Source organism: Brachyistius frenatus, unplaced genomic scaffold (assembly GCF_029030835.1).
Source record: "Brachyistius frenatus isolate BFR_SWC_R1_liver_20210118 unplaced genomic scaffold, ASM2903083v1 Contig_232, whole genome shotgun sequence".
NCBI lineage: Eukaryota > Metazoa > Chordata > Actinopteri > Embiotocidae > Brachyistius > Brachyistius frenatus.
In genome coordinates, this window is record NW_027210831.1 from 1 (window position 1) to 27,731 (window position 27,731).

The window sequence follows — 27,731 nt, forward strand, 5'->3', positions numbered from 1 at the left end:
AATTTCTTACATTAAAGACACTAGCTTTACATTAAATACACTACTTATTACACTACTTTATATTAGAAGACATTACTTTACATTAAATACACTACTATTAAGACACTACTTTTACATTAAATACACTACTTTGACTTATATTAAAGACTACTTTATATTAAAGACACTACTTTATATTAAATACACTACTTTATATTAAAAGACAATATTTAATTAAAGACACTACATTACATTAAAGACACTACTTTACATTAAAGACACTACTTTACTACTTTACATTAAATTAAAGACACTACTTTATATTAAAGACACTACTTTATATTAAAGACACTACTTTACATTAAAGACACTACTTTACATTTTACATTAAAGACACTATTTACATTTACATTAAATACACTACTTTATATTAAAGACACTACTTTACATTAAAAACTAAATACACACTAAAGACACTACTTTACATTAAATTTACATTAAAGACACTACTTTACATTAAAGACACTACTTTATATTAAAGACACTACTTTATATTAAATACACTACTTTACATTAAAGACACTACTTTATATTAAATACACTACATTATATTTACATTAAAAGACACTACTTTATATGTAGTGTATTTAATGTAAAGTAGTGTCTTTAATGTAAAGTAGTGTATTTAATGTAAAGTAGTGTATTTAATGTAAAGTAGTGTCTTTAATAAAGTAGTGTCTTTAAGTAAAGTAGTGTCTTTAATGTAAAGTAGTGTCTTTAATGTAAAGTAGTGTATTTTTAATGTAAAGTAGTGTATTTAATGTAAAGTAGTGTCTTTAATGTAAAGTAGTGTATTTAATGTAAAGTAGTGTCTTTAATGTAAAGTAGTGTATTTAATGTAAAGTAGTGTATTTAATATAAAGTAGTGTCTTTAATGTAAAGTAGTGTATTTAATGTAAAGTAGTGTATTTAATGTAAAGTAGTGTCTTTAATATAAAGTAGTGTATTTAATGTAAAGTAGTGTCTTTAATGTAAAGTAGTGTATTTAATGTAAAGTAGTGTCTTTAATATAAAGTAGTGTATTTAATGTAAAGTAGTGTCTTTAATGTAAAGTAGTGTATTTAATATAAAGTAGTGTCTTTAATGTAAAGTAGTGTATTTAATGTAAAGTAGTGTATTTAATGTAAAGTAGTGTCTTTAATGTAAAGTAGTGTCTTTAATGTAAAGTAGTGTAAAGTAGTGTATTTAATGTAAAGTAGTGTATTTAATGTAAAGTAGTGTATTTAATGTAAAGTAGTGTATTTAATGTAAAGTAGTGTCTTTAATATAAAGTAGTGTCTTTAATGTAAAGTAGTGTCTTTAATGTAAAGTAGTGTATTTAATGTAAAGTAGTGTATTTAATAAAGTAGTGTCTTTAATATAAAGTAGTGTCTTTAATATAAAGTAGTGTATTTAATGTAAAGTAGTGTCTTTAATAAAGTAGTGTATTTAATGTAAAGTAGTGTATTTAATGTAAAGTAGTGTCTTTAATGTAAAGTAGTGTCTTTAATGTAAAGTAGTGTAAAGTAGTGTCTTTAATGTAAAGTAGTGTCTTTAATGTAAAGTAGTGTCTTTAATGTAAAGTAGTGTCTTTAATTTAATATAAAGTAGTGTCTTTAATTAAAGTAGTGTCTTTTTAATATAAAGTAGTGTCTTTTTAAGTGTCTTTAATGTAAAGTAGTGTATTTAATATAAAGTAGTGTATTTAATGTAAAGTAGTGTCTTTAGTAGTGTATTTAATGTAAAGTAGTGTCTTTAATGTAAAGTAGTGTATTTAATGTAAAGTAGTGTATTTAATGTAAAGTAGTGTCTTTAATGTAAAGTAGTGTCTTTAATGTAAGTAGTGTATTTAATGTAAAGTATTTAATGTAAAGTAGTGTATTTAATGTAAAGTAGTGTCTTTAATGTAAAGTAGTGTCTTTAATGTAAAGTAGTGTCTTTAATATAAAGTAGTGTCTTTAATATAAAGTAGTGTCTTTAATGTAAAGTAGTGTCTTTAATATAAAGTAGTGTCTTTAATATAAAGTAGTGTCTTTAATATAAAGTAGTGTATTTAATGTAAAGTAGTGTCTTTAATGTAAAGTAGTGTATTTAATGTAAAGTAGTGTCTTTAATGTAAAGTAGTGTCTTTAATGTAAAGTAGTGTATTTAATGTAAAGTAGTGTCTTTAATATAAAGTAGTGTATTTAATGTAAAGTAGTGTCTTTAATGTAAAGTAGTGTATTTAATGTAAAGTAGTGTCTTTAATATAAAGTAGTGTCTTTAATGTAAAGTAGTGTCTTTAATGTAAAGTAGTGTATTTAATGTAAAGTAGTGTCTTTAATATAAAGTAGTGTCTTTAATGTGTAGTGTCTTTAATGTAAAGTAGTGTCTTTAATGTAAAGTAGTCATCAGGTTTAATCATAAAGTAGTGTCTTTAATGTAAAGTAGTGTATTTAATATAAAGTAGTGTCTTTAATATAAAGTAGTGTCTTTAATGTAAAGTAGTGTCTTTAATGTAAAGTAGTGTATTTAATGTAAAGTAGTGATTCATCAGGTTTAACTCTTCGTTAAAGTAGATTCGTCAGGTTTAACTCTTCATTAAAGTAGTTAAAGTAGATTCATCAGTTTAACTCTTCAGATTCATTAAAGTAGTGATTCATCAGTTTAACTCTTCAGATTCGTTAAAGTAGTGATTCATCAGGTTTAACTCTTCATTAAAGTAGTGATTCATCAGGTTTAACTCTTCAACCTCATCCTGTGTTCCCCAGCAACAACATAAAGATCACACCCGGGTACATTTCTTAAGAATAAATGTGTCATCTTCGTAAATGGCCAAAACTGCATTTTCTAACCTTTTATTCACAGTTAAACATAAAGTAAACAAAAATTGTGGTAATCCGCACATACACTTTGCGACTAAAATCATTTACAACACAAGTAACACTTCCGGATAATTTTTTTCAAAATAGAAGCATAACTTTGGCAAACCTAACATGGACCAAAAAATAATAAGGCACCAAAATTGACTCGTACATTGTTCGCAGTGTGTTTTATAGTGGAGATTGTTGGGTAGTCCTTTTTCAATAACTTGTTTTACCCTTAGATTCCTGTCTCAGAGATGGGCACTGCATTTTCAGAAAAATAATTATTCGGCAACGTTTCAAAACCCCCAGAAAGTGGATTAACAACATTTCTTCTTATTTTGAATTTATTTCTTCCAACTATCACCAAAAGCTTATCTCTGTTACCCGAATGAAGTTAAATTTTTGATGTAATGAAGCCCAAATAAAACATAATTTTCTGAGGCTTTCACTGTTATTGTTTGGTGCATTTTACATTTGAAAAAAATAAAACTTACGGAGTTATTGTTTATTGGTTGTCTCGAGCATTATTTTGGCATCACTTGTTGGTTGATATATGCGTCAATACTGATAAAGCTGTCGCCACATAAAATCATCCAACAACAATGGTAATATTGGATTTTAATGACTGTTGCATCAATGCAATGCTTTTTGGGGTATTCACTTCCCTGGATGAACATCCACAGCCTCATACGATCATTTAATTAAATTAATTTGAATTTGAATATCCAGACATTTCACTGTTTCAATATTCTTTTGTAAGGAATCGCAGCTATGCAGTAACCCAAAGTAGTATGGTTGCTAAATGATAAAGAAAAAGTTTCTTTGAACTGTTTTTAGGTTTATTTTAGTTTCTGCTGACTTTGTTTAGGTTGTCCATCATGTGTACCTGAAGCCTGAACGTTTGACGAAGAGAAGCTCCCCTGACGATCTTCAGCTGAAGATAAAGATAATCTACGACAACAGTGTTGACAAGTAAGTGCTTCAGCAGCCGACGGCTGTCAGTGATATGAACAGGAAGAGTAAAAATAAGCTTTTAAAAGTAGTCAAAACCATTTTCACCAGAGTCAGACCATAGACAGTTATTTCAGATTGCACTGTCATCAAACTCATAAAAACTACTTTGAAGTTGTAGCCTGAGATTTTGTAGTCTGTGATTCAGACAACGCTTGTACTCACTTCGCCACTGCAGTTCTTAGTTGTACGTAATTTCTTTCTGTCTGTAGGCTGATATGCTTTCTCTCCACAGACTTTCTGCAGACAAGAGGAGACTGGTGAAGGTGAGGAGACACCTGATATGTTTCGCACTTTTTGTTATAGTTACAAAAAGATCAACTGCTAACCTGTGCGATGACGATCTTTGCTGCGTGACTGCAGCACCTATGACGTTAGCTACAGGTGTGTGTTGGGACGTTTTAAAGCTTATGTTTGGGTTGATTGCTGGTACGTCTGTTACTGCGACTGAGGAAGTAATACAGCTGTCATAGGCAGACACACCTGCTGATCAAGAACCCCACATCCTAGCCTCAATGCTAACTGGAATGGGATTAAAATAATTCAATCACGCATCTCTTCAAGACGTTATTAGACTGAGTTGATAAAATTCGGATGTGAATCATTTCGTTGGGGTTTTGATGCTTGAAACTATTTATCTACCATATTAAAGCTATATCAGTAGCGAGGGAGTCGGCGACAGCACAGCCTATGAAATGTTTCTGTAGCTACTCTCTATGTTCTACTGACCTGTAAAGGTTGAAGGGATGTAGCAAATGTCCTGATGTGTACATCAGGACATTTGGACATCACTGTTGGCTAACCTAACTTGTGTGTGTGTGTGTGTGTGTGTGTGTGTGTGTGTGTGTGTGTGTGTGTGTGTGTGTGTGTGTGTGTGTGTCTTCTCAGGATAAGTTGTTTCCACAGGCCATCGACTACCTGCAGAGGGCCTTCAGTGTGCGGCGCAGGGTGGGGCCTGTACTGCTCAGCAGGTATGTGGGCCCTCCCATCACCATGTTTTTAATCTGAATTTAATTTGCGGGTCCAATAATCCAATAATTTGACTCCCTCTGCAGGTAAAAAACACCTGATTTGAAATTAAAAAGCCTTAGTGTGAGAAAATGTAATGTTTGAATATGTCACATATAATGTTAGAAGATATTTTCGAATCTTTTTGTAAGTCTGACTTGTGAAAAATGGAGGCTGATGGGATCTGTAGGCACTGTCTCATGCGGCCAAGCTTTTGTCTTTCATGTTGGCATCTTCTTTGTTCTCCAACCATGTGGTTGTAGGCTGTATCCCAACAGCGGACACCACATGGCGGCCTGATGCTGACAGAGTATTAATGCTGCAGTGTGTCTTTACGGGAAGGCACAGGAGGCATATTCTGCTCTTAGTCCTGCTGATAGCATGGATTACACCAAGGTGAAAACTGCGGTGTTAAAAGCATATGAGTTGGTCACCGACACGTATAGGCAGCGGTTTAGGAATTGGAGGAAGGGTGACAAGCAGACTCATGTAGACTTTGCATATGAGAGCACATCCTTTTGCCTTGTTGACATGGTTTCCTGTTTGGTTGTGGGGGCTGACCCTCTCCATGGACTCCTGGCAGCCTTTGACTTTTTGTTTAATTGTGTCTTCTTGTCATTTTTGCAGTTTTTGCTTTTTGCATTAAAATGTGAACTTCCTTCAGTTTTAACATGTGGACCTCCCATCATTGTTATGGCCTGAATGAGCCAGTCATAACAATCAGAAAATTTAATTAAAGCTGCAAGCAGTGATGTACGGGCCCTCGCACTCCCGCGCGCTGCCTCCCCGAAGCCGTCTACCCGACGTGCAGCGTGCGAGGGACCGCGTATCCCCGCTTAAAGTTGCTATTTTTGTCTCGTTTCCTGTCTCCAGCAGGGGGCGCTGGCGAGCCGTTTGGCCACGCCCACTCGCAAAACACATCAAATGTATCGTCTCACCACGCCGGAAATATGTGACACGTTTCGTGAGGTTTCAAGCATCCTTTGACCTTAAACATCAACTTCCTGTGTCTCGGCGAGACATCCAACTTTGCCACATCGTCACGGCGACGCCCATTGACAAAGTCGAACGAATGTCTCAATATATCATCAACTACATGTTTAGGTTATTGTGACCTGACTTTAGGTTTATGGGATCAACCAACTCGACGTAGAATGTGAAAGTATGAAAAGTGTCATTTCCAGTGGCCAACAGGGGGCGCTATGACTATGAGCGAATATTCCCCCACAGGGGTCTTCAGGGTGGGGCTGTTATCATACCTGTGATGTTTGGAGAAGGTCGGTCCATGTACATAAGATTTAAAGCAACTCGTGGTTTCATGGCGAGACGCTCAAAATGGCCGCCTCTTACGGACACACACATCGACGAAAACGAATTATTTTTGATAACTTTTAATCCCAAACATGTTTTCTATCCAGAGAAACTAAACTCAAGTCGGTCCGACAAAATCCCTCAGAGGAGTTCAACAAAGTACAAAGTGTTAGAATCGCCCAAAATGGCGACTAAATTCAAAATGGTGGACTTCCTGTCGAGTTGACGTAACGTTGCAATGTGACTTTTTTGTGCGTCTCGGTGTGATACATGTGATTTGGTGAATTTAGGTGAATGTGGGCGCCGGGGCATCTCTTTAGGGGGCGCTCTCGAGCCATTTGGCTGCGCCCACTCGCGACTCCACTAGAATAAGACATTTTTCGCCAGGAGACAAATGTGTTTCCACTTTCATGAGTTTTTGAATATGATAAAGCCTCCAAAAAGAAAAATCACTTTACGTAAGAATAATAATAATAATAAGGACATCTTTACGAAAAACAATAGTTATGCAGAATGGCCCAAATCAGAACAATATACATGTATTGTACATGTATATGTACACACATGACCTACCTACCTTACATGTATCATTGTATTATAATTATTGGTGCTTTCAGTTTGCGAATACAAGCTTTGCTTTTATTGCTCGGTTTGACAGTGGATGTTATCAAGCCTTTGACAACCTCAAGCTGCTCTAACATTTGGTACTACGTGCATGATGTTTGTTTAGATTTTTCTTTCTCTTGTTAAAATCAGGGAGGCCACAGCGAAAATGGTGATTTTGTTTAAGATACATTTTATTTTGTCTCTTTCTACTCAGACAATGTGCAACCAACCAGTACATGAGGAAGAGAGATGACCCTCATCGCTACTGCCAGGACGCCTGTGCAGACATCACCCGGTGTGGTCCCGTCATTGTACCACAGCACCACCTGCAGGTCAGCAAGGGCCTCAGATATTGTGAATAATTCAAAAAACAAAATCAAAGAGTCCACATTCATGCCCGCAGCAGTGTTACGTTGTTAAGGCTGGGCGATATGGCCTAAAAATAATATCGCAATATATATCGCGATATTTTAAAATATTTTCAAAAGCCCTTCAGAAATGGGGAGAGACAGAGACACACAGCCGGATGGAGTGAGAGAAGCATAAAATCAAGGTGTATCTCGTGCCGGCAGCAGCTTTGTACTCGATGTTAGTCATTTAATACATCCCACGTAGAATAAGCTGCGATACATCAAGTATATTCAACATATTGCCCACCCCTACGTTGTACTTAGCGCTAAATGCTAATGTCAAATAACATGCTGACGTTTAGCAGGTGAAGTGATCACGAGCTTAATTAAGCATGTTAAATAATTGCAAATTAGGGCTTAAGTAATGGCAAAGCTAAGTAAAACAAGTGAGGTAAAAGGGGTAGATATTAGCCCCAGGAGTTGGTGAAGACCAAAACAAGAGCTAAAAGAGAGTTGGAATTGGATCAGGTGATTTGTGTTTTTGAATTTCTAGACCTGTACAGTAACAAGTTACCCTCACCAGACAAAAGCCAACCTATTTTCTTGATGAGATGCCAGCTAGCAGATGCAGCTGCCAAGTCTACAAAAACACTGTGGGAGTATCTGAAACATTACACCTGTGAGAATGGAGACGGATGCCGACAGTGCGCAGTGGAGCAATAAACATGAATTCGCTACATTAAACCGCTCAATAATAAGAAAAGAACGAACCGAAGCAGTTGGAAAATCACAACGTTAACTGGATCCTTTAAAAAATGGACTGAAGGAGTGCAAAGCCAAACTGGTTGATGTCGAGCTGGAGCTTTGTGGTACACAGGGAGAAAACAGAAAGGCTGGACAAAATTTGCCAAAGATTTAATATCAGAGTCTTTGGCCTTGACAAAGATGTGGAATTAATTAGCAGAATTAATTGAATCATTCCTGAAAGAGATATTGAAAAAAAAAATATCCCAGGCCAACCTGAAGCAGAATTTGCACATAGAGCTGGGCTCGCTACATAAACTGGTTCCATACCGATCAACGTTATGATAAAAATGTATGCATGTAAAATATACAAAGTGGTGCCAATACCAAAGACTAAAAAGTATATTGCCAATCCTAAGTAAGATGATGGAAACAATTGGGTATGAAGAAATTCAGAGTTACTTTTCCAATAACAATATAATCACACATTTCCAACATGCATACAGACAGAAGCATTATACAGCCACGGCCTTGGCTCAAATGGTTGATGATTGGCTTATTGGAATAGATGACAGGAAAATTATTGGTAATGAGTTAATGTTGGAAACATTTTAATGTTACGGTTTTAATCAATCTTAACTACTATGGATTAAAAGTTATTTGACTGATAGAAAACAAACATGTACTTCAATGGAAGACAGGGAGTGCCTCAAAGAAGTTGTGTAGGGCCATTCTTGTACACAGTTTTCACTAATGATCTTCCATCTTCGTATTAAAAAAAGGCACGTATTTCAATGTATGCTGATGACTCCACAATATATTTAGCAGAAGACACAATTGGTGATTTAAAAGAAAATCTAGATCGGGAGTTGAAATCTGTGGTAGAAAGGATCAAAAGTAACAGACTCATTTTAAATGTGTCTAAAACCACCAGTGTAGTAATTGAATCAAAGCTCGATCTCAGTATAAACAATGTCAATTAAGCAGGTAGAAGAAACCAAACTTTTGGGAGTGATCATAGACAATAAATTAATATAGGAAAGCACATACAGAAATTGGTAACTAAAATGGGAAACACTGTCAATAATAAGAGATAATAAGAGATGTGCAAGATATTTGACACAACAAACTAGTAAACAAATAATTGAGGCTTAGGTTTTTGTCTCACTTGGATTATTGTTCAATTGTTTGGTCCAATACTTTACTAGGTAATTTAAGAAAACTGCAATTGGTCCAAAATAATGCAGCGCGTGTAGCTCTTACTTGTGGGTTGAGAAGTAACGATACTAAAATGTTTGGTTTTAAGTGAAATGTAGATTGCTGTAGTCGTTGATGGTTTTCATTAGGAACCTCATAACAACAAAGACCCCACTTACTTTATAGAGAAAAATATTGCTTAGTGCAGACGCTTGCAAGTACTTACCTCGTCACGCAGCTGGAGGTTGTTTCACTTTACCAAGATCCAAAATGAAAAATCAGCTCAATGTACAGTAATTTACAGAGCAATAAAAAAAATGTATCCTGAAAATCACATCATATAAAAGTTATAAATTGATTTGCATTTGATTGTGTGAAATAAGTATTTGATCCTCTAGCAAAACATGACTCAGTACTTGGTGGAGAAACCGTTGTTGGCAAGCACAGAGGTCAGATGTTTCTTATAGTTGGTCACCAGGTTTGAATAATCTCAGGAGGGATTTTGTTTACTCCTCTTTACAGATCCTCCAAATCCTGAAGGTTTCGAGACTGTCGCTTGGTAACTCGAAGCTTCAGATCCCTCCACAGATTTTCTGTGGGATTAAGGTCCGCCGACTGGCTCGGCCACTCCATGACCTTAATGTGCTTCTTTTAAAGCCACTCCTTTGTTGCCTTAGCCGTCGTGGCATTGTCGTGCTGGAAGACCCATCCACGACCCATTTTCAGTGTCCTGGCTGAGGGAAGGAGGTTGTCGCCCAAGATTTCCCGGTCCATGGCCCCGTCCATCCTCCCTCCGGATCGGTGAAGTCATCCTGTCTGCTTAGCAGAGAAACAGCCCCAAAGCATAATGTTTCCACCTCCATGCTGGATGGTGGGGACAGTGTTCTTGGGGTTATAGTCAGCATTTCTCTTCCTCCAAACACGAGTTGTTGCCGAAGAGCTCGATTTTGGTCTCATCTGACCACATCACCTTTTCCAAGCCTTCTCTGAATCATTCAGGTGTTCATTGGCAAACCTCAGACTGGCGCTGCAGGATTTTAATCCATTACGGCGTAGTGTGTTACCAATGGTTTTCTTGGAGACTGTGGCCCTAGCTGTCTTGAGATCATTAACAAGTTCCTCCCGTGTAGTTCTGGGCTGATCCCTCACCTTTCTCATGATCATCGATACCCCACGAGGCTAGATCTTGCGTGGAGCCCCAGACCGAGGGCGATCGATGCTCATTTTATGTGTCTTCCATTTCCAAATAATCGCAGTTGTCTCCTTCTCAAATCTGCTTGCCGATGGTCTTGTAGCCCATTCCAGCCTTGTGCAGGTCTACAATCCTGTCCCTGACGTCCTTAGACAGCTCTTTGGTCTCCATGGTGGAGAGGTTGGAATCTGATGGATTGATTCTGTGGACAGGTGTCTTTTATACTGTTAACGAGTTGAGATTCTGAGTACTTTCTTAAAGTGAAAGGACGAATCCAACTGGTCTGTGGGAGCCACAATTCTTGCTGGTTGGTAGGGGATCAAATACTTATTTCACACAATCAAATGCAAATCAATTTATAATTTTTATATGATGTGAATTTCTGTATTTTTAAAAAAAAATTATATTCTGTCTCTGTTAAAATAAACCTGCCATTACAATTATAGACCGTTCATTTCTTTGTCAGTGGGCAAACTTACAAAAGCAGCAAGGGATCACATAATTATTTCCTTCACTGTAGTTTTAAAAAAATATTAAAAGAGCACTGCCTAATGAAGAAATCCCAGTAACTCTTAAGCATTCTGGGTATGTTATGGGCTTTTATGTTAAATTACGATATTTTAGTTGATCGTGGTAGTTTCAATCGTAGCTTTTCTGCGTTTTTCTCATTTAAATTGCGTCAATTGTTTACTGTTTTTTTTGGTTTGTAAAACAATGTGTTGTGTTTGTGTATTTTATATATTGTGTAAAGCATATTGTCACTATGTCAAGTATGAAGACTGGGATTACAGCCTCTCCATCTGTTGTCTGTTTTTACTGGTGAACATTTAGGGCTCACTATTAAGAATCCAGGGTTAAAACTTATCATCAGACATGACAGACACATGCAGAGGTTGTTGAACATTATATGTTGTAAAGTGAAGAGTTTTACTTTCAGACTTTGGTCCCTTTTCTCACTCTTGTTCTTTGTGTATCACTCTTAGCAATGCAAGGTGTGCAGTGAGTCTGGGAAGTCATGTGGCCCCACGGGGCCCCCGGATGGTCCCGGAGTGGAGGGGTCTGACTTTGTGCTGTATGTCAGCGGCATCACCACAGAACGCTGTGGACAGGAGAACATAGTGGCCTACGCTGCTTACTGCCAGCTGGAGGCTGAGCTGGACAGGTGGGAGGCCAAAACCTTTTAACAATCAGTTTTGGTTGAGATGAGTAAACAGATATGTTTACCTGATATGTCTTGTTAAGGTTAGATTGTTTTTTGTATTGTTTTGATTAGGGATGGGCGATATAGGCTAAAGATAATATTGCGATAATTTGAAATATTCTCTAAAGCACTTTAGAAATGTTTCATTTAAGCCTTAGATGCATTAAAATACCACCAGTATGATGATTCCTGTTTATATGCATTAGTGGTTTATATTGGAACAATTTTAAACTTGCATGTAAAAAAGGTGAAATTACAACCAAGTAAAATGTCACAAAACAGTATTTATTCAACGACAATCCAATTGGTTCTTTTAGGTTTTTTGAGAGAAAAAAAACAACATAACATGTACTGTAGCATATATAAATTAACATTCTTGAGAGGCAACTGCAGCAGGATTATTTTGAGCAGGACTTTATCTTTGACAGTGTTTTACAGTTTACCTGCAGCCCCCTCATCCCTGAATGATTGATCTGTCCCTGCCCTGAGTAATATGAAACTGAAACTGTGTCTGAACCACAGCTCGGATGACGCCCTGACCATTTTAGACCGAATTCATAAATGCAGCCATAACTATCAGCTGGTTAATTCTTAACTTGTTTTGTGAACCCATGTCGATATTTAGTTGACTCCGTGTGTGGCTGCAGGCTGCTTCATACTGAAGCACTGACACATGAACATAGAGCTTGTCTGTAACTTTCATCTCTGCCTGTACGTGACGGACTTTCTGGATGTCTCCACAGATTACTTATGTTTCAGCTTTTACACGCAAGCGATTGTTAACATTGACTGTAGTGATGATTAACTGCACTTTTGTACAGTTCTCTGATGCTCTCTTTGCTTACTATTTCTTTTTACTTTTAGTACGAACTACAGCTACCCTTAAAAAGTATCTACTCTTGCATGTAGTGTGTACAATTGGGACATACTACTTCATCATAAAAATGTGTTTTGAACTTTGACCCACTTTGTCATATCCGTCGCGATCGATAGCGCAACGCTTGTGGTGAAAAGAAAAAGGATGCAATTTGGAACGACTAGGCTTCCTTTTAATGGTTCTTGTTCTTGTTCTTCTTGTTCTTCTTCTTCTTGTTCTTCTTGTTCTTGTTCTTGTTCTTGTTCTTCTTCTTCTTCTTCTTCTTCTTGTTCTTCTTCTTCTTCTTCTTCTTCTTCTTCTTCTTCTTCTTCTTCTCCTTCTTCTTCTCCTTCTTCTTCTTCTCCTTCTCCTTCTCCTACTTCTTCTTCTTCTTCTTCTCCTCCTGCTTCTTCTTCTCCTCCTACTTCTTCTTCTCCTACTTCTTCTTCTTCTCCTACTTCTTCTTCTTCTTCTTCTCCTACTTCTTCTTCTTCTTCTTCTTCTTCTTCTTCTTCTTCTTCTTCTTCTTCTTCTTCTTCTTCTCCTGTTTCTTCTTCTCCTCCTACTTCTTCTTCTTCTCCTACTTCTTCTTCTTCTTTTTCTCCTACTTCTTCTTCTTCTCCTCCTACTTCTTCTTCTTCTCCTACTTCTTCTTCTCCTTCTTCTTCTTCTCCTCCTACTTCTTCTTCTCCTTATTCTCCTTCTCCTTCTTCTTCTCCTTCTCCTACTTCTTCTTCTTCTTCTTCTTCTCCTTCTACTTCTTCTTCTCCTCCTACTTCTTCTTCTCCTCCTACTTCTTCTTCTTTTTCTCCTACTTCTTCTTCTTCTTCTTCTCCTCACATATGCTGCGATACATCGTTATATTCGATATATCGCTCACCCCTAGTATCGATTATTATCCTACTTTTAAGACTTGAGACAGTTTATATTAGTCCTACACGTTTCAGTGTAGGACTAAAAAACCCGAATAGTTTGACCTAGTGTGTGTGTGTGTGTGTGTGTGTGTGTGTGTGTGTGTGTGTGTGTGTGTGTGTGTGTGTGTGTGTGTGTGTGTGTGTGTGTGTGTGTGTGTGTGTGTTCAGACCAATTGCAGGCTACGCCAACCTATGTCCCTCCATGATCTCCTCTCAGCCTCAGGAGTTTGAAGGGATGCTCTCCACAGTCAAACATGAGATCATCCACGCACTGGTCAGTACAGCTGCATTGTTCTTCCCGTCTTCTGTCAAATTGTGCGATTTATTGTTGTAAAGAAACTCTCAGAACTCATCACAGATGAGCCGGTACCTGACCTTTAACCCTCATTAGATTTTAGGGCTGGGCTGAATTACACTTCATCTTTTCTAACTTTCTATACTTGCTATACTTACAGAAGGCCCCCTGATGAAATATTTTAAAGTACATTTTGTTGACTTTTTCAGCTCGCAATTTTTACTGCAATATTTTATTTTGTAGTATTGCTACTCAATTGTTCCTGAAGAGGGCAGGATACAGTGCATACCTGCAGATACACACCAACACAGCTCTGGCTCTAAACTACTAGTGAGTAAAGCCTGGTCACACCAGAAAGCAGCACAGCAAAATTTGTGTGACCGTCTTTTGTGAAACAGTTAGTGCTTGAGGTGGTGAGCTAACTGTAGCATGTTGGGAACATGTTAGTGTTTGTCAGTGGGAACATCTGTTGGAGCTTATTTGTATGTTTTTTTGTACAAGACCGTTTACTGTCCTGCTGGAATTTTATTCTCAGGATTCATTATTTTATGCAATAAAGAGCAGACAAAAGGTCTCATGTCAACACAGATTATTCATGTTTTTAATTAAAAAAAAAGAAGTTTTTATATTATGTCAACTTTTTGGCACAGCCCAACCAGCCAAAACAAAGTAGAAAGAAATATAAATACATAAATAGATCGAGATACAAATACAGCTACTTTGTCAGCGTACTCGTTGTAGGTTATATTATCATAGTGTACAGAATTGGTTACAGAACATATTAACAGCATACTCATAACAGACCACCATATTACCAGCGCCTCCCTTCAGTTTTGCTTATTGTTGTGTAACACGAGGGACAGACAGATCTATACACCACTTTTATTTTAAATATTAATTGTAGCTGCTCTAATATGGATTCCTGTTAGTCAGCATCTGCTGTCAGAGTTCACCAAAGTCAACAGAAAAGCAAAAAAAAGTCTGGTGTTATCAGGCTTTAACCAGGCTCACAACAGAATCTTTGTGGATTATCTCTGTGGATGTGGACCGAGTCCCTTAAATTGGGTCTGTGTGCTGTTTGCGCTCTGTCCACCAGGGGTTTTCAGCAGGTCTGTTTGCCTTCTACCACGATGATGACGGCAAACCTCTGACTCCTCGCTTCGCCAGTGGCCTGCCCGCCTTCAACGAGAGGTGAATACAGTTTGTGTCAAACTCTACCTGATGGCAAATCATCTCATTCTGCAGGGGTGCAAACTATATATCAGTGTCTGGATGTGCCACAAATCCAGGACACTTTCTCACCTCCACATGTCTGACAAATCACAGCATCAATTCAGTGTTTAGCCTGTTGCTTATTACATTTCTGGCAAAAAGCACTTCTGTTGTACTCTGATGCTTTTATCAGCTAAAATCCTGCTACATCTGCTTTACTGTGCTACCTCTAACTTCTAATCTTGAACCTGTGTGCCAGCCTGGGTCTGTACCAGTGGAGTGAAGCAGTGATAAGGAGGGTCAGCAGACTGTGGGACATCAAAGGAGGAGTGATGGTCCGACACCAAGTGCACGTCCTCGTCACTCCTCGTGTTGTGGTAAGAAGCAGTTTGTAAAGGTCACAGTTTCAACCTTAATATAAAGACATAATTTAAATTTAAATTGGTTAATAAATATATTTTCTGACACCTGTCTGAATCTCGGGTCTGCTGTCGTTTCTAGTCTCTTTGTGTTCGTATTGTATCTTTTTGTAGTCGCTTTACGTCTCTTTTGCATATTTTGTAGGCATTTTTGTATATTTGTCGGAATCTTGTATCTTTTTAGTTATTTTGTATTTCTTTGTAGTTGTTTTGAATCACTTTGTTCCGGTTTAGCCTGTTTTTTATCCTTTGTCTAAGCCGATGGTTTTAGAAGAAAGAATAAGTCACTTTATACCGAGGCTCAGGCCCAGGGGTCCCCTGACCTTTGCCCTTTAGACCTGCTCAGTTATTCATGCAGGTTGCCAGGTCTTGTTAGTTGATTATTTGTTTAACAAGGAGTCATATATACTAGACTTAGCTGGGAAGTGCTGACAGAAATGTAATATAGATGTCAGATTAGAGGTGGAAAAGATGGAGCTGATGTCCCTGTAGTTTAGTTATTATACCTGATGTCAGGAAGTGACTGAGCTGTATATGTGTTGTTCTGTTCCAGGAGGAGGCGAGGAGACATTTTAACTGTCCCATCTTGGAGGGGATGGAGCTGGAGAACCAGGGAGGGACAGGAACTGAACTCAACCACTGGGAGAAACGGCTGCTGGAGGTCAGCACACGTTCTTCTGTGGCTTTTTGATAGTGAACAGTTTTTTTTATTTTACTTTGTGTTGATCCCTTGTTACTCCCTCAGAATGAAGCGATGACGGGCTCCCACACTCAGAACCGGGTGTTTTCTCGGCTGACGCTGGCCATCATGGAGGACAGCGGCTGGTACCGAGCCAACTACAGCCTTGCTCAGAGGCTGGACTGGGGCCGTGGCCTCGGCTGTGACTTTGTCATGAAGAGCTGCAAGTTCTGGATGGATAGACAGAGACAAAGGTCACTATAACTCTGTGAAACTTTTCTTCAGATGAAGCGTTGCTGTTTTTAGACCCTCATGACCTGCTTTTATTTTAAAGCTTGCAGCGTTAGTGGGATTTCAGTTTAAATGTGTTCAGGCATGTGCTCAGACTGTGAAAGACTTCCCATGGAGCCCAGTGTCATGTATGTTAGAGAAAAGAATGAAGAGAAAACAGGCTCAAAACAAAATGTCAGTTAATCTGCATGTCAGCCAAATGGTGTTTTTATCATCTGATTTTGAGCTGCATTTCGGCATCATTGGTTTTATTCATCAGATTTTCATCTTCCAAATAAAAAAACTATAAATTCTGGACTTAAAAAAAAAGAAAAAAAGAATAACCTTACAAGCAGTGTTTGTGTTGTATTTGATGTTGCAGGCGACATGCGGTGACTCCGTACTGCGACACAGTACGAGCCTCTCCCCTGCAGCTGACCTGCAGACAGGACCAGCTGGCTGTGGCCGTCTGCAACCTGCAGAAATACCCCCAGGAGCTGCCGCTGGAGTACCAGGTAGATGACTGGGAGCACTGACTGGACACTCATACTGTGCGGTGACCATCTCAGCAGAGCAGGCGGGGGGAGATTTCCCTGGGACCTTTTTTGGTGTCCTAACAGTCCCCTTAAAGATTAGACCAACTTTTGCAGAATCTTGTGCAACGCTGTCGACCAGATTGAATCTGACAAGCACATGATTAGTTACAATAGCACAGAGGTCGATCCATTCCACATCTTTGAAATATAGAAATGAAAAAAAAACAACGAATTAAGCACCCTCCTGTGCCTTCACATTTTGCAATAAATCATGTAAATATTCTGTTAGAGCTATTTAATATTTGGTATTTTAGTTAGAGAAGAATTTATGTTAATTCATTATCAGAATAGTTAACTGATGGACCACTTATGATATGATCTCACTTTTTTGCGCTACTGTATATGCAAATGAACACAGACATCATGTGACTATACGTTGTAAAAGTAGATTAACATGTAAACATGTACAGAAAGGCGAGTAGAAAGATGTTTAAAAACAACAGGCTCTTTACACAATGAAACGTCCTCGCAGAAAGGACCCTCATTTGAATGCACCGTCACCGAGAAAGTTTTGACGTATTTCACATTTCGTCACCTTCCTAAAATAATGGCTTAAGTCATTTTTTCTGTTTTTTCAGAAAACACAAAAAACTTAACCAAATGTTGATTATGATATTTATTAATAATTTCAATCAAAAAGGTTACGACAATAGATGACTATTGACATACTAATAACAATGTTTGTCAATTATGTCACATAAGAGGAATAAATGACTTAGGGACATTTTTGAACATGCCTTTGAGACTTAAGCAATTTTAGACCTTTAACACTGTCATCAATAAAGCATAACTAACAAACTAACTCAACATAATGCTGAGGAAGCATGTGCATCTCCTCACTTCTCCCTCCAGCTCTTCTTTCCTGGGTTCTTGACTGATGCCTATTGATGTGGCAAATTGTCAAAGAAGTGATTACACTCGACGGGCATGACGTGTTTCATTGACTGGAGGTCCTAGAACTTTCTCTCCTTGATTGGCAGAGCACATGGAAACATTCTTATCCATGCTATCGGCTCATTTGGCACCTGTACCCTCTGTGGCAGTGCTTCCCACGCAGAGTCCTCCGAAAAGGACAGCTTGAAACGGACCTTGCCTCCACTGCTAAACTGAAGAGCCCGCAAGTGATGCACATTCGGATCTCCAGCTTTTTTTCCTGGTCTGATGCTAATGAAGTAAGATCCATTCAGTTTCAGAAACTCATCATGCTTGAGCACCTTCACATAGTTAGGTGATGGCCTGATTCTTGCAGTCTGGAGTATGATGACATAGTCTCTCGGGGTGAAGATATCCGTAACTATTTTGCGTTCAATAGTACTATGCATGCTGTCACACTCCATTTGTGTGTGCCCTGCAACAAGGTATTTCTGTGTTATTAGTACCCCATATTTCCTTGCAAGCTCAGAGAATGCATTCGCCACACATGCATTGCGGTTCTGATAACCGCAACCGTCGCTCCACACTATGATCTCCTTGAGTTCTGGATGGTCTTTGTTCACACCTTCAAAATGACGATATTGAAGGTGTGCAAATACCTCACTATTCAGGTCGCCCTCTGATTCGTCCCAAATGTAGCAGTACCCTTCCTTTGATCTCAAGTTGAAAAGGGTAAAGTTATGGACCTGCAGTTTCGTTTTGTAATACAGGCTGCTGGCTTGGGTTTTTGGACACAACAGCATATCTTGCAAGTCAGTTGTCCAAACGGACTTCTCATTATTCGCAGAATCCTTGTCCCAGGATTTCTCTTGCCTCGCTTCATCTTTTTGGGTGACATGTGCATCATATTCGGCCTTACTGATATTCCCATGCTTGAATGAAACACAAACATCACACTGATCTTTTCGCCGAATGAATACGGAATAGTTCTCTTCATGGAACACATCTGTGAAATATCGTATTTGTAACTTGGCCGTTGGGGCCCTCAGTCCAGCAGTTGCAGCTGCCTGTTGATATTCCCGATGTAGTTGGCAGATGGTTGTCCCTGGGTGAAGGAACTTCTTGTCTTTGTAGGTCTCTGTGCTTCTGCAGTAGTGTGACTCAATAGTGGTCCCTCAACCAGTCCTTAAGGAAATCCTTCACATCAGTTTCAAGCGGCGCTGCTGCTTGTTCGTCATGGTCGATGGTGTCTTTGTTCAGCCAGTGTGTAACAGTTCTTTCAGGGAGACCAAGTGGAGAGGAAAAAAGTGCCTTGCACACGTTGAGACTCGTTCCATCTTGAAGCTTCAGTTGGTAGGACAATGATGAATTGCGTCGGGATCCCTCAGCAACTTTCTTTTGCTTCATGTTAACCTTTGTGACCAAAGTGGTGACGTATAACCGACGTTCTTCCCAGGTGTTCATTGCCCAAATCTTCTGCCGCTGCTCTTCTGTAATGACTTGGCAGTCTCGAGTTGAGACTCGCTGACATAACTTGGAGTTGCAGGGAGGACCCATAGCCTTTGCACTTATTTCTTTGCCACCTTTTCTCTTGTATGACATTCCTTTGAGACGTTTCTCCTTGGATTCATTTTGCTTCCATGTTCCCGGACTAAGGCGTTTATTTATTTTCCTTTGGACCATATTGTTTAAATCAACATCCTCATCCTGCTGTTCTGGAGTTGTTGCCACCATGGTTAGGCTGTCTTCATTTTCAGGGGCAGCGGACAAGTCACAAGATGGGGTATAGTCTGGATCGCTGATGACATCATCTTCATCAGATATGTCCTCTTCATGGTGTGGATCAGTCTGCCTGCCATCTTCAACAACATCAACGAGAGTGTTTAAGCTACTGTCTGCTCCATCTGAAACAGTCTCGGCCTGGTACATGCTGCTTCATCTCTTCAACAACGGTCTCATTGTCATTTTCAGTGGATGAGGCCTGATCGGTGTCAGAATTGTCGAGTGCATCTCCTACCGAAATTGAAAACATTTCAAACCTTTGAGGTGTACGGTCACATATGTGTGATCATTCTGACAAACATTCATTGCCTTGTGGTCACTTGTATTAAGCTACATCAGGGATTCCCAAAGTGGTGTGCTGACTAAAAAGACTGAATAAAAGACTAACTAACGATGCGATATTTATAGCCTAGCTTATCTTATAGTAAACGTCATCACTTACCGATAGGGGACGAGCCCTGAATCATGGAAATAACTCCAGTGGCTCGGTAGATTTTTGTTCTTCTTGATGCAGCCGCCATCTTGAAAAGCTTGTAAAATTGCCCAAGTCACATTGTCTTTTGACTTTGGCAAAATAAAACGGCCTAAGTCACACTCTTGACATAGGCCGTTATACTACAGGGGTAGAATCGCATGATCTGTTCAACTGAGGCTGTAGGCGATTTTATCAGAGGTGGCCAGCATCATGAGGAGATGATTTGGGCACAAAATCATTTTTGTGAAAAAAATGACTTTTAGGAAAATAACGATTTGTAAATGTCTGAACACTGATGTCTGATGTTATTCACATCCTGAACCGTCGGGCTCAACTCGATCACGTCGGTTCAGGCTCAAAACATTAGATTATTCCAGCAGGTTTGAGAGGGTCAGGTTCTGCCCTGCGAGGGATGAGGGGCCTCTTCCACTGCTGTGGGTTTGATGTGTGTCAGAACTTACAGTTGACGTTAACTTAATGAAAACTCAAACAAAGTCTAGAGGATGCTATAACCTCCAATGTGGTCTGAGCAGATCGGATCTCATTGCATTCACATCTGTACTTTGAGCTGTCTACTTGTGATAGGATCAGCCAGGAAGCATATTAATGTCTGTTGTGAACAGGAATGAGATGTGCTGTGGCCTGTCTGTGTGCTGTAACCGAGTCTCTCTCGCTCTCTCTCTCTCTCTCTCTGTGTGTGTGTGTGTGTGTGTGTGTGTGTGTGTGTGTGTGTGTGTGTGTGTGTGTGTGTGTGTGTGTGTGTGTGTGTGTGTGCGTGCGTGTGTGCGTGGCAGTATTTTGAGCAGATTCCGGACGTGGCTGCTGATCAGCTGTCGTACTTCGGTGGTGCTGTGGAGATCGCTGACTTCTGTCCCTTCAGCCAGGAGTTCAGCTGGCACCTCAGTGGAGAGTACCAGAGAAACTCGTACTGTAGAGTGTCAGCGAACCAGCCAGGTACTGCTCACACTGCTGCTGTCACCACCACTATGTTGTTTAAAGAATAACGTTCACTGTTGTCCAAAATACATTTAAAACACAGCACTGACGCACACTGTTGTATCGGGTGTTTTTCATTATAAAAAATATGGGCTTGCTGAGCAAAAAATTGCTAATTTGAAAAAAAGCTCCACAGACTAAAAACAGTGTTCACTTTCACACTTTAGCTTTCACATTTCAGAATTTTAGAGGCTTTCTGAACCCTGCAGACCAAAATCAAGATGGTGCCCTGTATGACTGTAACTAAAATGCATGCAACATACTGTAGTTCTGCTTTATTTGGGTTTTTCAAATCTCACTGTGGCCTGGCAGAGGGGACAGAAAGACTTATTGTGCTTCACATTTCTCCCATGTCTTCCTCATACATGGAGCCCAATCTTGTTCAGTTTGTCCTTAGAGGTGTTGAGCTGTTTCTGATTGAATATTAACGATATGAGGAAGACTTTCGTGTTGTACTTTGTTTTGTTTTGTTTTATGTATTTATTGTGAAAAATTAACAGAACTTGACAGAGAGGTTGTTCACCTCCATTCAGCTGACCTTAATGTCAGATTCCTGTCAACATCATGAGTTGAACTGAGAGTTCTTTTAAGATGTTTGGGGAACGTTTTCACTTAACTCTGTTGTAAACGGTTTATTATGAATATGCTGTTCACCAGTGCTGCCTGTTTGACCAGTGCGACCTTTCTGTGTGTGGTCAGACTGGTGGAGGAATTATGGAGCGGAGCGGTACGGACCGGACTCTGTGTGTCTCTACCAGAAGTCAGCGTTTGTCATGGAGCAGTGCACCCGGAAGATGACGTACCCTGACTGGGGCTCCGGATGCTACAAGGTGCCGTCAGTTCTCCACAGTTTAGCAGGTTGATGTATATCATCACACACATCGACAGGTTACTGAATGGGCCTACTGGCCACAGGGAGCTGGAGTTATATTCTTACTTGTACTATCAACTTTTTAACAAAGGTTCAGCAGCTATCTTTGATAGCTGTGCTTAAGTTCTTCATTTCTTGAAGCAATTATCTACATTCACAGCTTGATGCAACGTCTTTTTTAAACCAAAAATACCTTAAAATTTCAGCAGCTTGGCTAACAACAGCTAGCATCACAACAGATTTAAAGAATACATTTTATGCTTTTTCAAAACATTCAATCCACAATTTAGATTTTACCAAAAAGAAAATATTTATTTATGATCCATTTAGCAGCTCTTTCCAGGGCTTTCAATTTGATTTATCTGTCATCAGTGGAGAGCTCAGGTCACATGATGTCCTATCATGTCTTATCCTTTCTAAAAATTTTACCCAATGTGCTCCATTATGTAATAATAAATAACATATCCATATGATTATTTACACAAGGAACATGTTCCCAGTCTTTTTGCTTAGCTAAACTAGGCTAAGCTAAAAAGCAACGGGCTTATTTAGTAGCTTGTTGCATTCACCCTTCAGACAGGGGGACTCTCTTCACAGAGAAGTGAATGAGCGTGTTGGCCAAAATGTTAGCAAGTTAAATAAGTACTGAACTGAGCCATCATTTAGATCTGTTAAAATATTTTTTGTATCAACAGAATTCTGTCAAGTTTAAATGAAATATACTAAATAAAGTTACTGACAAGTGTAGCATACACATTAAACACGTGTTATGAGAGTAACAGGTCTCAACAAACCAAATATGGGACAAAGGGTACGTTTGTGAGGGACGATGTGGGACCCATTACCGGTGTTGAGCGATCGTCTAAAATTGTAATATGTCTCTGCAACTTAAAACATAAAAAAACAAAATGTAATATATATATATATATATATATATGTACAGGTTGAATGCAACGTTCTGAACTCTCATAAGTGCAGTAAAGCTTCCTACCAGTCTGCTGACCTGCGTGATTGGGATGCTGCACAGTGAGGTGCATTTATCTAATTTAGCTCAGCTCCTGTTCCCTAATCTGTCAATCATCTTCGGGTTTCAGTCTTTCTTGTTGTATTTCCACATGTTAGAAAAGTGTCTCTCCTGCAGTGTTGACTTTGGAAAACTAGACACCTGGTCCACCCACGTACTGTATGTCTGCGTGCCGCTCTCTCTGCGCTGCAGGTGTCGTGCTCCCCTCAGGGTCTGACGGTGTACGTTCAGGATCGCTCCTTCCAGTGCAGCCGTAACGGTCAGCTGCTGAGCGTCAGCGTTCGAGTCAACGGCTGGGTTTACAACGGCGTCCTGGTCTGCCCTGCTTGCACTGTCTTCTGTGATGACTGCCCTCTCCCCCACCAGCTCCCGCCCATCAACACCTCCAGGAGTAACCCCATTGGTCAGTCTCACTCACTCTTATCTTACATTTAGCTGCTTCGGATGATGCACTTAAATGGTTTTCTTGGCGTCTCATGGAACAGTTAGTGGATAGTAGTGTCTGAAAAGGCGAACCATTGAAGTGGTAAATGTAATCAAATTTAGAGTCTCAGGCATCAAGAATCATTTAAGCACACGTTATTAAAATAACCAAATCTGTATAGTGCACTGTAAAAATGTAATTGACATGTATGTGTTGTTTGTTTGTTTTAGATCCGTGCTCCAGTTCTCCAGGTCTGGCCATTACTCTGTGGCTCCTGCTGCTCAACCTGCTCCCCCTAGTGGCTGGACTGCTGCTGTGTCACTGCAGCTGATAACAAACACACACACTTCCACACTAGGGCAGCTGATCACCTGAAAAGTCTCTTCTTTTTAATTCTCTCTACTCTTTTCCTTCATTCCTAACCTCTGTTATTTTCTCCATCTTTTCTTCTTTGGGATTTTCGCTCATCCATTCCTCTTTACGTCATTCCTCGGACCATTTTGTCCTGTGATATCTTCATCTCTCACCTCTGGCAGGGATTCTTTTATTGAAGCTCCATTCAGGTGCGTTGGCATTTTATAGACCAACCAATTAGGTAATTGAACAACTAATTGTACAATTACTAATTGTAATTAACTTTATCATTTAGTTAATAGACAAATACATGAGCACTAGCCTGTTATTACCAAAACCAAATGAATGAATACATTGATCCAGCCACGCTCAATTAATTATTGTTTTCAGTTGTTGCATCCTAGTTGGACTAGTTTAGATACATTTTGAAATTACTGGAGCAGTCTTTAACCATAATCAGCTTTGACCACCATATGACATATATTGTGTACTAAAACTTTACCACTGCCACCATTGGTGCAGCTCCTTCAACATCAGTCTCACTGGTCACTGATTGGTCCACCCTTCAGAGTGGCTGAGTGAACCTTAATTTGAACACGGTTTTTTAGACTGTAATCACAGGGAAGACTGAAGCTGTGAACAAGTCAGGTGGAGGAAGGTGTATACTGTGGCTTTTGAATAACCAGGTTACCGCAGTGCATTTAAACATCTTATATCTGCTGTAGCAGTGATCAGGTTACTTAACTGCATGAAAACAGAACATGTGGAACATCAGTCCTTTGGTTTAACAACAACAACAACAACAACAACGCAGATCCATTTTTTTGGCCCCAAGACTGCAGACTTTATTTTGGGATTTTTTTTTTTTTTTGGGTGCTCATGCTGCAGTAGAAACTTGATGGGTTCACTTTGGCTTCTACCCAGATTTCACAACTTCAACTTGGAATCATCCTGCTTCATTTCCCTTTACACTGTAGTGACCAAAATGGGAGATCTGTATTTTCAGCTTAGTCACAGATCTCTTCATATACATATTTGATGATCATGAAGAAGTGACTGTGGATCATCCCACTTCAAAGCGAGTTTCCATTTCCAATTGGCCCAAACATAGACCAGGAAAAAACGGTCATGTGATGTCCTGGTGGTTGGATTGTATTAAAGTCACATGTTTCTGTGCAACTGGGTGATTTTAAAGCTACAAAAACATTTTCTTAAACTGTATTTATAAGCCGAGAGAACAATCGTGTCCCTCTAAGTGAGACAATAGAAGGATGTGTGCAGTTTGGTGACAGCAGGAGTCAACTGTTTAACATTTTATAAGCCTGAAGGATCTTTTACGCAGAAAACTTTTAATGTAAATACAAACTTTTACTGAGAGGAGTTTCCCCAGCCTCCTCCTGACAGGTCACTTAATTTTAAATTCATTACCTCGCTTTTTGTCTCAATAGAGTTCATGTCAGATTGATGGAACAATATGGGATGAATCTGTAACTGTTCAGACGCATATGGATGTAGCACTGTTGGACTTTAGGGATGGTGTTTTCACTACACGAGTGCTGTTCTTTGGTCACAGTTTCCTCTGGTTTTCTCTCTTTTAGACAAACAACATCTCTTTGCGGGGCTCAGTTTCTTTCTAAACCTTTGTGGTTTTAAAGTGGAAGTTTTTATAATAACTTGGTAGTGTGCACACTCAGCCAGCTGTCAGGCCATCAGGATCGTTGACTGTCTCGCTGCAGTTTTTACATTTGCTGCATTATTGGTTAGTAATGATTGTCTTTAAACTGCGGCCCAGTGTGAGAAAGACTGCCTCATTTGAATTCTTTAACATCTTTATCCGTGTAGTTGCTTTAAGCCAAATGAGAACAATGAAGATGAGATGCTGGAGGAAACTATCGCCACAATTCAAGAGTCTGAGATATATTATTTATGTCTGAAGCCGAGTAAATGTCCTTTTAATACTGGATGATGAGAACATTTCAGTGTGTGATTTTTGTGGTGGTGAGCTGTAGTGATGATCGTCTGAAGTGATGATATATTTCCAGGGAAAATGTTTTGGCTGATGAGTCATAATACAAAGAAGCTTTTTCTGCAGTATGATGGTAATTTCATCTCTTTTGTTGTATCAGTGTTCATCATGTTTGTGTGACGAAGTAATCATCAAATTATTTTGTCACACTATTTTCTAGTATGTTCTGGAGTTTTACAAAAAGGGTTTCATTTCAAAATACTGTTTTCTCCTTTTGGACATTGTTACATTTGAGAACTTACATCTTCATAATTGTTAGTATTCATATCTGCGGTGCTCAGAAGATGAAATTTTGGTCGTGTTAAATTTTCCCCACAAGGAAATTTTTAACCAAATGGAGACATTCATGGTCCCCAGAGGATGACTTAACATGTTCTGGATTATGATCGCAACACTTTTTTTTTACCGATGCAAAACGCTAAACAACTTCATGCGTACAACAACCACATGGAGATGCAACATGACTACAGCAACCCAAAGCCTATATCAAAATCAAAGAGAAACTCAACATCTCTAAACAGAAGCAAATTCAATAAAAATAAACACAAAATAGCTTCAAATAAACACAAAATAACTACAAATACAAAAAAACTACAAATGACCCCACAGAGAAAAAAATAACAAGACATAAAATATTTACAAGGACACAAAAATCTACGAAAAGACAAAATATTTACAAAGGACAAAAATATTTAGGAAGAGGCACAAAATTGCTACAAAAACACAAAATAATAACTAGCCTACTAATAAACACAAAATACATACAAATAAAGACAACAATAAAAAAAAGACATAATTATGAAAACACAAAATAATTAAAAAGACAAAATAACTACAAAAACACAAAATAACTACAAACTGTTGCAAAACAACCACAAAATGACACAAAATAGCTACAAGCAAAGCGTCACAACAATCACAAATAAACATAAAAATTACCACAATGAGATGCAAAAGGACCACAGACACAAAATGGCAACAAACACATTAAACACATACAAAGAGATGCAAAATAATGTCAAAGATGTAAAATAGTCAAAAAGAGATCAACTAAACACATAAAGATGTAAAGACCTGGAAAGATACTTTAACAAAATAAAATAAATATAGATATACAGGCTATCACATCACTTAGTTAGTTAGTAACTTAAGTAAAACTTTATTTTCAGATAGAACGTAGACAATAAAGTCTTTAATATTTCACACAAAAGAAAACCAGGATGAAAAAGTGAACAAGTTGATTTAGTGATTGGAAAAATGGAGTTGTGTTGGTTTTTCTTTAATCACCTTAATCACTGGTTTGGCTCACTTTTAGCGCCTGTTTTGGAATGAAACTCTTCTTCTCTGGTACTTTAGTGCAGCTTAGTCATTAATGTTCAACTGCAGCGCGATGCTTTTATTTTAAGACTGAACACTTTACATTTGTTCTGCTCGGTGTTTGCACTAAACCAAAAGAACTGGCCTTAATGTCAGAGGACTTTTCTGTTTGGCTGCGTTGGAATGGAGAGAGTTCAGAGTGACTGAATGTCAGAGGTGTTTTTAATTTGATTTATTTAATGAAATCCACAAATGTAGTTTTCTATTAAGTCTGTCATGTGGATGCGTTTGTCTGTTTTCTGTAACTTTTTTTCCCATTATTATTATTTTATGCAGTAATGCGTCAACAGGAAGCTGGAAACATGATTTATTTGTTTCATTCACCATAGAGCTTCATGTCATTTTTCTAAGTCATGTTCAGATAAAAGGGGAATTTCACCTAAACTGACTGAACTGTAGGAGATTCAGTTTTCATTTCATTTTTTGTTATGAAGATGTTTAATGTGATGGCTGAAGTTGGACTGTGTTGAAAAGAACTCTCTCATTTCATGATTTTGTTTTGATGATTTTGAAATTCTGATCATGAAAACACAAGATTTGTCTTTTTGTTTCCTGTTAATTTTATGTAGTGATGAGGCTGAGAAAACCTGCTGATCCCTTCAGTATAACACTTCGCATTACTCAGATCATCTTTGTAATATTTATTTAGTTTTTTAGGAAAAGGGCTGCTTTTTAAGACAAATCAAAACTCTAAATAAATGCTGTATGTAACCCTGAAACATCTTTGTTGTCTTGTATAATTAAGGCCCGAGCACCAAAGGTGCGAAAGCCGTATTGGTATTCGTAAAATTATTATTCTTTTTA

The 27,731-nt window shown here is 38.6% G+C and overlaps 1 protein-coding gene across 1 annotated transcript; it reads left to right on the forward strand.

Annotated features, from left to right (window-relative positions):
* Positions 1-3,732: 3,732 nt before the first annotated feature.
* lmln (leishmanolysin-like (metallopeptidase M8 family)) lies at positions 3,733-27,640 on the forward strand (the record flags this gene model as incomplete). Its single annotated transcript, XM_069720100.1, has 15 exons — positions 3,733-3,836; positions 4,111-4,141; positions 4,764-4,846; positions 7,015-7,132; positions 11,267-11,445; positions 13,423-13,528; positions 14,646-14,740; positions 15,021-15,138; positions 15,734-15,841; positions 15,926-16,113; positions 16,512-16,644; positions 20,650-20,809; positions 21,551-21,681; positions 22,939-23,149; positions 23,401-27,640. Coding segments are annotated over 15 exons (1,866 nt in total), but the record flags the coding sequence as incomplete, so codon positions are not given.
* Between the last annotated feature and the right edge of the window lie 91 nt (positions 27,641-27,731).